The 11781-nt window shown below is 38.7% G+C and overlaps 1 protein-coding gene across 5 annotated transcripts in view; it reads left to right on the forward strand.

Annotated features, from left to right (window-relative positions):
* Mthfd2l (methylenetetrahydrofolate dehydrogenase (NADP+ dependent) 2 like) overlaps nucleotides 1–11781 on the forward strand; it is a 93052-nt gene that overhangs the window by 5863 nt on the left and 75408 nt on the right. For 4 of the 5 annotated variants that reach the window (XM_005359480.2, XM_026785320.1, XM_026785322.1 and 1 more), the window contains 2 exons: nucleotides 5956–6140; nucleotides 7930–8052. In XM_005359480.2, the coding sequence (XP_005359537.1) occupies nucleotides 5956–6140; nucleotides 7930–8052 (308 nt within the window). Of the gene's footprint in view, nucleotides 1–5686; nucleotides 5827–5955; nucleotides 6141–7929; nucleotides 8053–11781 lie in introns of those variants that run through there. The other variant, XM_026785319.1, reaches the window with a different exon arrangement.

Here is an 11781-nt window from a genome sequence, read left to right on the forward strand (position 1 = left end):
AGAGAAACCCTGTCTCAAAAACAAAAAATAAATAAATAAATAAATAAATAAATAAATAAATAAATAAAAATAAAAAGGAAGACAAATAAACATAGAAACATGGCTGACTTCTTGTCTCCTATTGCTCCAGCTGATGTGAATGTGTCTCCATTATTTGAGAAGTAGGAAGTAGAACCATTTGTGTAAACTTGCCAGACAACTCTTAGTCTGATTTTGTAAGGTCAAAGGAGAGCATTCTCATTGTATATACAAGCCAGCTCTGTGTCTTTGGAAGCAATTACATAGCTTGCTTAACCTCGTTATGGCTCCCAGTGTGAACCAGGCCTATGCTCCCGCTTTCTCGTTTCAGTTGAGAGGGTTCTATTCCACAGTGCTGCTCTAACACACACCCTGCCTTCTGAAGTGATTTATTGCTTATTAATAAAGTCCTATTTAGCAGCTAGCTCAGCAATAGGAAGGAGAGGCTATGGGGAGAGCGCCTTCCCTGGGAACTGATCAAGATATCTCCATCATTTCAGAAAGTAGCATTCAAACAAACAATCCCAGGAGTGTTGTGAGAGCCATGTCTAAGGGGTCAAGTTGAGGCTCTTTTGATGTAGATCAATGACCAAAGAAATTTTGACTGAATTGACATATTTCTGAGAATAAAAAAGGATTTTGAAAATGATGAAAGTTGTACATTTAAGTTATAATAGTTATTAACCAGCGGGTTGTGACCCCTTGGGAGTCATATATCAGATATCCTGCATATTATATATTTAAATTATGATTCATGACAGTGAAATTCCAGCTATAAAGTAGCAATGCTATAGTTTTATGGTTGGAGGGTCACCACAACACAAGGAACTGTATTAAAGAGTTGGGACATTAGGAAAGTTGAGAACTACTGATTTAGAACATTTGTTGTCTTAGAAACATATTAGAGAACCTATTAATTAGTATCTTCAGAATCTTTTCAGTGATATTTTGAAGGTTTATATCCTCATACACGAAAACAAAATTTTCACATAAATTTTTAGAATATTAAATTTTAGTAAGACTAAATAATTACCCTTAATATTTATGACGAATTTGAATCACTTTCTTAATCAAGCCTTTAAAAATAAATACTGATGGATTTTTCTGGGAAAATTTAAGGCATATTCTTAATTTTAAGAGGCCATTTCTTGGCAATATACTTACAAGTTTCAATTTGAACTGTTTTGACAAAAGGCAATTTTTTGTTTTAAAATTATTTCATCTAAGATGTGAAAGCATTGTTACGCTTAGGACAACTGCTAAATGGAAGAGTCTCAATCTTTATTTTGTGTTGCAATATAAAGATATTTTTTTTAACATAAATTAACCAGTGACTTCTGTCTTAGTTAGGGACTCTATTGCCGTGAAGATGCTTATAAAGGAGCCATGACAACGCTTATAAAGGAAAACATTTCATTTGGTGATTTGGTTCAGTTCAGCGGTTTATTTCATTATCATCATGGCATGAAGCAGGGTAGTGTGCAGACAGACACGGTGCTGGAGAAGGAACTTAAGAGTTCTTGCATCTTGACTCACAGCCAACAGGAAGTGGTCTGAAACACTGGGCTGTATCTTGAGCATATATGAGACCTTAAAACTTGCCTCCACAGTGACACACTTCCTCCAACAAGACCACATCTCCTCCAACAAAGTCACATCACCTAATAGTGCCATTTCTTTGGGGACCATTTTCACTCAAACCCCCACAATGTCGGTCTCCCTTTGAAGTTCTTGCTCCACTACATGACATAAAATCATCATCAAAGAGGAGGTGGGGAGGAACTGGGAGGAGCAGAGGGAGGGGAAACTGATTCAGAGGATATTGATTGAGGAATGAATCCATGTTTTTAATAAGAGGGAAAAAGAATAAAGTCATTACATAAGTTATTTGATTTTAGAACAACTTTATCATATTTAGATGTAGTAAAATTGTTTTCTCAACTGCATTTTCATATATTACAAAGTATAGACTAAATAAAAAAATTTGAACTCACTCATTCAAGATTTTCCTCATAAATTGAAGCATTTAAGTTGGATTACAAAAGTTTCCATTTATCCATAGCTTTACTTTGCATGACTTCAGTTACCTGAAAATATTCAATGAAAGATTCCAGAAATAAGCATGTTTTAAATAGCATGTCATTTTAGATAGTATGACGTAATTGCACCTTCTTTCTTTACCCCTTCCTGGATGGGAACCATCCATTAGTTCAGAGTGTTTGTACTGTTTATGCTACATAAACATTATTTGTTGAGAAGCTGCTTCACTTATAAATTGTGCTACTGCAGTACTTTCTTTTTTCACACAAATAGAGAGCTTGGGGCTCTTTGAATTTCAGAATGTGGTGGGAGGATGGGCTACTGCATAGGTATGCACATTTACTAAAGTTGCCATAAACAAAGTAAAACTGTAGAACACTTAACGCTCCTGTAAGCTAGAAGTCTGACAGGAAGTTCCAGTGGCATTGCGCTGGGTCTTGCTAGCAGTCCTTGGCATTCTTTAGGCTGCGTTTGCACTAGTCCAACTTTTTCTCTGTCACCATTTGGCTCTTCCTCCAATGTTGCACCTGATATCCTGTGTGTCTTTTCTTGAAAGGTCAACATCATATTGGAATAAGGATCTTCTCTATTCTGACAAGGTGTTACATCCTAGGCATATAAGCAAAAGCACACACAAAAAGATTGTGCTTCCAAATATGGTCAAATTCACAGGGACTAGAATTGAATTAGCATTTTTTTTCCAGAAGGAACAGATTTCTGCATGATATAATTTCAAAATTACTTGCATATTGAATTTTTATTTAAATAGTTTAGCTTTTTGGTTTGTAGAGGGTAAATTTCTGTATAAAAGCTTTTCTTTCATTGATTCCAATTTGCCTTAAAACTTCAAGACTGGAATGTGTGTGCCTTCTCTCTTTTTGGTCCTCTTGTTAATTATATTAATAATTTCCATCAGATTTTAAATAAAATGTAACAGTTGTAGGTATGATAAGATGATTTGTAAAATAATTTTTCAAATCCTTATCATTTCTGAAATCTGATTGCAGAAATTAGGAGTGATTATTCTTTGGTAAACTATGTTCTGTATTAGATATAAATTTTATTACTAGTTTTACATTTTAACTATAATAATAATGTTTGTACATACATTTTATTAATTGTTATGGATTTACACTTCAGTTGATGAATTATTATAGTTTATTTGCACATAGCTTTGAATAGCCTATATATTCAATGAAGAATTTTGAGCACTTTTAGTCATAATAAGTTTCTTCAAATTACAAGTAGAAATTTATACAAGGGAATGAATCCAGTTGGGGAGTAATTGACGCCCAAATCAGTGGCTCTCAGCTGGGGCTTTGAAGAGCCAGGTGTAGATTTTTAACAAAACAAAGTTTATAAGCAACTTACAGAATAATCCCCTCCCAAATCTGCAAGTCTTAAGCCAGTCTGTTGAAACAACTGCATCTTGCTTGTATTGTGTTTGAAGTCTCCTGAACTCCCCTGATCAACAACATTAAGGGAGGCTTCACTGCCTGGTACTAGGGTTTTCTTAGAGAGCATATGGCCTTGGGACATTATTAGCCCAAGTGGTTTGACTTCATTTTGGTTATTTATATATGCATGTACATACACTGATATTTTTTAAGTAAACAGAAAATAATCACTGTGAATGTTCTCTGTACCCCTTCCTCTCTTTCCCTCTGTTTTGCCTTCCTCTCTACTCCCCAACTATAGCCCTCCTGCTTTTCCTATGTTCCCCTTCAGAGAATCTATACCATACTGTGCCCCTCTTCACGGGTCCCCTCACAGCGATTCTTTTTTACCTTCCCTGCCTCTGTGGCAGTACACATTACAAATCAGGCCTGCACAATGACAACAATAGTTGGCACGCCACTGTGGGTGGGGGAATCTCGTAAGGCCCCAGCTCCAGATGAAGACAATTATTAATGGCTGCCAAGAGAAGGACAATCAGTCTTCTTCTCGAGGGAAGAGCCCCATGATAGGTTACCCAATCTCCAGCCATCACTCCTAAACATGTAACACTAAATAGACTCAGTGGGTTGTATTTATATATGCTCATATATAAATGTGAAATAATAACTAAAGAAGAGGTCGTGAATGTGGGAGAATAGAGAAGCACGGGAGGAGTTGGCAGAGAGTGTGTTGGAAATGAGGTACATCCAGTACTTATGTATGAAATTATCAAAAAAATGTGAGAAGGTACTTAAAAACCCAGAATGTCCCAGAAAGGCTTGAGGGCAATGAAAACAATCACAAGTCTGATGGGTGGGATACTATGAAACTGAAAAGTTTCTACACAGCCAAGGAAGGAATAACCAGAGTTAAGGGGCAACTTACAGATGGGGAAACAAAATCCAACTACACTTCAGATCTAGGACTAATACCTAGAATACATGAAATTAAACACCAAAACTAAAAATGAGCTGGTTTTTCTCTCCATTGCATCACCCATAAATTGGCACAGGGAAGGAGAGTGGGGGCCTTTGGAGTGTCTTGTAAAGACACTAACCACATTTACAAAGACTTTGTTCCCATGGCTGATCTGTAGAGGGCATGAGGCCTGTCTACTCACAGATAAACACTAGGAAACCCAGAAAGATTAAACACATGGGGTTGTTCCGGTTGTGTGACTGGTTTTCTGTCCAGAAGACAGGAAATAGACATGGTTAATAGCCCGGAGACTGCTGCACTATCTCTATGGCGAGGTCACATCTGTCTCCCACAGACTCGCATGTTTATCCCAGTCATCCTAGACCCTTATTTTGAGCATTGTTTCTCAGCTAATAGAACCCCTCTTTAAGAGACTTGTAACATGTACTTTACACATGGAACAGAGGCGGTTAATAACCCAGTGACGTTTACACTATCTATATGTCCGAGGCCATTCCCCAGACCCTTAAGGTATCACATGTAGTTAATCCATAGAGCCCACCCTATGGAAGAGGGCGCATATCCTTTGAAAAGAGTTTCAATCTAGTCATTTATGAGCTTTGTTGTACACATGGGATTGAGTTAATTGTCTCCAGGAAACATTTTTTTACAAATTGTCTTGTACTTAAATATGCCTAAAATTAATTGTCCAGTGTCAGACTCTCAGAGTTTGAACTCGCACTGGCTGCTGAGTTGTGCTGAACCGGACTTCCTTCTTGTCTCATAGTCTCTTGGATCATTAGTCGGCTGGCTATGGTGTTTGCAGAGACCCCCCACCCTGATCTCCTCCCACTCTCAGAATGGAGAGGTTTAGAATTTCCGCATAAACTTGGGGTGACATAAACACATTCAGTCTAGAACAATCAAATTATAATGTAGAAGTACAGAAATTCTAATCCTCCAGAAAATCATTAGTATTATTTATGAACCTGAAAATGAGTGCCAGATGTTGTTAGAAAAGTCAAATTTTAGCTGTGCGGTGGTGGCGCACGCCTTTAATCCCAGCACTCGGGAGGCAGAGGCAGGCGGATCTCTGTGAGTTTGAGGCCAGCCTGGTCTACAAGAGCTAGTTCCAGGACAGGAACCAAAAGCTACGATGAAACCCTGTCTTGAAAAAAATCCAAAAAAAAAAAAAAAAAAAAGAAAAAGAAAAGTCAAATTTTAGATGCTCATAATTGTTTTGAATATTTTCATTTCATGTGTCTTTGCCTGCATGCGTGGCTATGTACCACGTGTGTGCGGTGCCTGTGGAGGCTAGAGGAGAGCCGCTGTTCCTCTGGAAATGTGGTTACAATCAGTTGTGAGACACCATATGGGTGCTAGGAACTTGTCCTTCCTCTGCAAGAGCAACAGGTGCTCTCAGCCGCTGAGCCATCTTACCAGCCCCACAGCTGTTTTGAACATTCTTGTTCCACACATTTATTCTGCTGAATGTTCTTTATTAACTTTTTAATATTATACTTAGTGCTTTGTTTCCCACAGACATGAAGCCATTGTCATCTCAGGAACTGAAATGGCTAAGCAAATCCAAAAAGAAATACAGCAAGGTGTGGAATCATGGATTGCTCTTGGGAACAGGAGGCCCCATCTCAGTATCATTTTAGTGGGAGATAACCCAGCAAGCCACACCTACGTCAGGAATAAGATAAAAGCTGCTTCCGCTGTAGGTGGGTATGTATGTGAGCTGTATTTATTACTAAATGTTTCTGTTATGTAAAGTAATGTAACTGGGATTGATAATGATCAAATAAGTACCATTCAAAAAACATGGATTATTGTTGTTATTATTAGAGATTATGCTATTACTCGTTTATATGAATGTCTTAGTGTGTTCAGGTTTCTTATAGAATTATTTCAGTGTGATTCATATTTTATGGGAGAGGCGATAGGAATCTTTGCTTTTAAAAAAGAGCCTATGTGTTGGGGGTGAGGATGCCAGTCAAAGAATCACTAGCTAACACCAAAATATTCCACTTATATTTTCTTTATTATAATGGGCAAACTCATAGAACAGGAATGAGAAGTCAAACTTCAGGTGTGTAACGTGGGAAGCAGAGAGAGAGCGAGCCCTGGGCTGGCCTGCGGTTTTCTCTGGGTACACAAAAGGTCATGCCCTAACCTGGTCTAACCTCTTAAAGGTCATTGGCTGGCAGAGGTCCCCCATCACCTCCCCCTTTTGTCTGAATAAGAGAGTTCCAAACACAGTACAAAACTATATACACTAGGAACAGATATTAAGTATAAGATTAGGATTACAACCAGCATAAACAATATTAAGCAAGGAACATATGTCAAATGTTTTAATAAACATTTTATCCTAAAGAGTCTTGTATTGGAAATGGCTTGGCTAAATCATAAAAGGAAGGTAACTACGGCTATCTAATCTTCAACCCCATTGAAGACCTGAGAAGGGAGATAATATTACTTGAGTAGGCATGAAGTACAATCAAGCAGCTTCCAAAATGTGCAGTTTATGACAGAGACAACCAGCTACCTAAGCATTCGCCCAAAGTCTCATTTGCAATGTTGAAGCAACCAACTTTGGTTAAGGCCTAGCGTGACTGACAGACTATTTTCAGAGAAAAATTTTCAGAAAATTTGTAGAACCATCTTACCCTTTCTGGGCAAGGTTAGGCAGTCTTTTTTCTTGTGTCCTGCTTATCCAGTCTGGACTCCATGTACTTTGTCAGTGGTGAAGGCATGGGCAGTTCCTTGCCCAAAAGCCAATTGTGCCAAGAAGAAAACAGACTCCAAGTGGAGTATCTTTGGTGCTCAACATTCTCTTGGGAACAGATCAGTGCTGTCAGGAGCAATTGTGTCTCACATCAACAGAACCCCAAGTTATTTAAATGCTATGTTCTACAGATTCTTGAAGTGGATAAAATTACCTAGATAGGCAGATTACAATCTCTATGTATCTAAAGAACCTAATTAGTCTGACTATAAGTAAAACAAACATGAATGAATATTGACCTATAGTACTTAATACCTGTATAACTTAAAGACTAAGACTTCATATCAGAATATTAAATAATCTGTAAACAACTGTGTAGTAAATGAGGACAATGACCTCAAAATGTAAACAATGTGTAAGTATCTTAATCAGAGTTAGGAATATATAATGTAATATGATAAATCAAAGGTTCCTCATTACCTGTGTTCACTGCATTCACTTTAACTGAATCATAAACTTCAGTAATTTCCTGTCTTGCCTGGTCTCTTCAAATCTTCTAAGAGGGGTTGTCACAAGTCAGTGCAAGTTGTCACACGGAGTAGTAGTCAAATGGTGCTTAGAAAACGGGAGAATCCCTGTACAGTCTGAGAAATCCCTCCTCCTGGGTGACTAGAACACTGACTCTGTAGAAGGGCTTTCCCTTCAGTGGGGCAGGGTCAGAGAAGACCAGACACACATTGGAGAAGAGTGTAGTCAAGTGACCTTCTCTGCTTGTCTTCCAGGTATCTGCAGTGAGCTCATCCTAAAGCCCGAGAACGTTTCTCAGGAGGAGCTTTTGGATATCACTGATCAACTGAACATGGACCCAAGAGTCAGTGGTATACTAGTGCAGCTCCCTCTTCCCGGTACATGATGCTCTTTTGTGTTTCTGGGTCGGGCAGTAGAAAGGGTTTATCATAGTATTGAAGGCAATTTATAGAACACATTCAGAAGAAGACTGGCTATTATCTTAGCACAGTAGTAACAGCTAACAGGTTCTTAAAGGTTTATACTTACAAGATGAAAAACTGAATAGGAAATTCAGGTGTGGGCAAGACACATCTCTGTTCAGCTGGGAGTAATCACAGCTGATTGCAAGCTGAAAGCAGGTGGTGCTTCTAATGGGGAAATCAGCAATTTTTTTGTGTCTCTTAAAAATTTTTTTTGTTCAGGTATTAGAAACTATCTTATTGTGGTTTGTAAATGTATAATGACATAAAAAGTAGTGTGATTAATATCTATTTACAATATTATCTTTTAAAACATTAATCATAAGAATTAAAGTGTCTGTTTTTCTTTTTCTCTTTGTTTTATTTTTTAAATCAAATCATGTCAAGAATGGTGTGCATAGCACTCACTAGCTCAGTATGCAACTGATGTGGCCCAAACATCTTTTCAATGGCATGATGGATTGATTTGCCATATTCCTCTCTAAAATATACCTTTTATTTGTACATTCGGAGAGTTCCTTAATGTGAAATTTTAGCTGATGTTGCTTCCTTTGGGATTCTGTCTTCCTTTTCATCATGGCCCCATCCCTTATTTTTTTATAATTTCTTTTATTTTACTTTTTTAAAAAAGAAAACAAACTATCTTTTTTCATTTTACATAGCAATCCCAGTTCCCACTCTTTACCTTCCTCCTCTTCCCTCCACCTTCCCCCCATCCACTCCCCAGAGAGGGTAAGGCACATTGCTTTGGGGAAGGTCCAAGGCTCTCCGTACTGTATCTAGGCTGAGCAAGGTATCCATCCAAGGAGAATAAGTTCCCCAAAAATCAGCACAAGTAGTAGGGATAAAGGCTGGTGCCACTGCTAGTGGCCCCACAGTCTGCCCCAGCCATACAGGCGTTACCCACATTTAAAGACACTAGTTTGCACATCTGCTGGTTCCTTTCCAGTCTGGCTGGTGTTGGTGAGCTCCCATTAGCTCAGGTAGACTGTTTCAGGGGGTGTCCCCATCATGGTCTTGACCTCTTTGCTCATATTCTCACGCCTCCCACTCTTCAGCTGAACTTTGGGAACTCAGCCCAGTGCTCCGCTGCGGTCTCTGCCTCTGTTTCCATCAGTTGCTGGATGAAGGTTCTATGGTGACATTTAAGAGAGTCATCAATCTGACGACAGGAGCCTATCCCTTATTTCTCCCTGACCTTCACTCAGTTCTTCACAGGATGCAGTGCTAGCATTCCAGTTGGTTTGCATGTCCCCATTTACATTTCGGTCGAATTCGGCTGGAGTGACTTACTATTCTATGTATGTTGGAGTTTTACAATGGAGTTCTTACCTTTGCTTCCTGCTGGCTCTCCTTGCTGCTCCCTGTTTTCCTGATCTACTCACAGATGTTACACTACATTATCGTCTCTTGTTTCTTTCCCCTTCATCTTTACAGGCCAATCTCCTTGGTCTGTTCTATACTTGTATGGTGTCATGTGGGTGTAAGGCTGGATGCATGCAAAGACACACTTTATGTCTATATTTGAACTACATAATAAATACTCAATTCCCATTCAGGTCTTTGAAAGAAATACGTTGTAGACAGAGGCTTCTAGAGACCTATTGTACAAAATCATGAGATAGTTAATTTATACAACACATAAATACAATTTTGATAATTAAAAATATTTCAGAGGTATCTTCCAAATCACTATATTTCCTTTGTCAGACTTTTTGAGTACATTGTATTTAGTTTGTCCTAACTAAATCAGATTTTAATCTAATGTTGCATTTGTGACCAGTGACTTTGTTACTAGTGGCCACTAGATGGCACTGGTGATCTATCTGTCCAACCGACAAAACTGCTTGAATTCTCTATTCCAGAGTAACAGGAACCCCAGCAAATAAATTTGAGGGTGGTTTGAGAGACGAAACTTTTCTATATGCAAAGTCAATAATATGTGCACAAAATACCAGGGAGATCATCCACCAAAGTAAGTCTTTGTTATATGAAGATTTCGTATTTACCAATTCAGTTTGAATCCTCACAGTAACTCTGTGGGGGTGGAGCTATCATGGTGTGTATTTGGTGACAAGAACACAGAGGTCACGTCCCTTCCTTCTGAGTAACCATATCTGGATCCAAGCAGACTGATTCCCCACGCTAATATTTGAACCATAATTGATACAGTTCCAGGGTATCAGCATTAGCTAGTGGATAAAGTAAATGTTAGACGTGTATGAATACATGTTATACCTTTTAATATTCAGAGAGACAGTGATGCTGGAAAAGATGGGTTCTATAAGGAAATTGTCTGGACCTCATTCTTGGCCCTGCCATTCACTAATAGATAACTCTGGTCACCTCTTTGTCTCAGTGTTTCCACCTGGCAAGTGAAGAAAATCCTGCATGCTTCATAGCCTTTTTTTTTTTCTAGCATTAAATAAAATAATCAGCATAAAGGAGGACTTGACACAGAAGATTAATTTTAAGATCTGACTTATTTCGTGATAGCAATCAATCTGATGTAACTTGTCACCATTAAATCTCTTTTGGTTTAAGTTTTCAGAAAAGACACCAAAGGAATAATAGGTACAGGAACCAAGACAAGATTTAAAACAGGTTGGAACAGGAGTAGAGATGGCTTAATAGGTAGATTATTTGTGTAATGTAAAATATAGATTGTTGTCAAGGTGATAGCTTTTGTTTTGGGTGACAAATTTCTTATACCTATGTTATGAAGAAAAATAAAGAATCCACTGAAATGTGGGTACTTTGGGGTTTAGAGAAAGAGGGGTGGCTCTGTTGGTTAAGTGCTATAAAAATGTGACAATCTAATTTTGGGTTTCTGGTTCCTATGTAAAAAGCTGGGCGTGATGTTGCTTGCCTATAACCCTAGCACTGGGGAGGCAGAGGCAGGAGGACCCATGAGACTTGCTTACTAGTTTATCTTGCCAAATCTGCATGCTCCTGTTCATTGAGAATCTATGTGGGATTCCCCTCTGTATGCTGTGAATATGTTTTATTACTGTTGTTTAATAAAGAACCTGCTTTAGCCTATGGTAGGGCAGAATATAGTAAGTCAGGAAATCAGAGCAGAAATAGAGGAGGAAAGAAGGCAGAATCAGGGAGATGCCATGCAGCTGCTGAAGGAGAGATGCTGGAACCTTACCACAGCCCTGTGGTGAACATAGATTAATAGAAATGGGTTAATTTAAGATTTAAGAGTTAGTTAATAAGAAGCCTGAGCTAATAGGGCAAACAGTATTGTAATTAATACAGTTTTTTTGTGATTATGTCTGGGAAGCAAAAGAGCAGTCTCAGTTTACAAGAATCTAGTTCAAAAGGCAAGGAGGGGAGTGACAGGGTAAGACAGCTGATGTCAGGCTCAGGCTTCCACAGACGTGAACACATGCACACAAGACAGTGATGTCAGTCTCAGGCTTCCACAGACATGAACACATGCACACAAGACAGCTGATGTCAGGCTCAGGCTCCCACAGACATGAACACATGCACACAAGACAGCTGATGTCAGTCTCAGGCTCCCACAGATGTGAACACATGCACACATATACAGCACACACATACACACAAGACAGCTGATGTCAGTCTAAGGCTTCCACAGGCATGAACACATGCACACAAGACAGTGATGTCAGT

The sequence above is a fragment of the Microtus ochrogaster genome, linkage group LG1, assembly GCF_000317375.1.
Source record: "Microtus ochrogaster isolate Prairie Vole_2 linkage group LG1, MicOch1.0, whole genome shotgun sequence".
Classification (NCBI taxonomy): Eukaryota; Metazoa; Chordata; class Mammalia; order Rodentia; family Cricetidae; genus Microtus; species Microtus ochrogaster.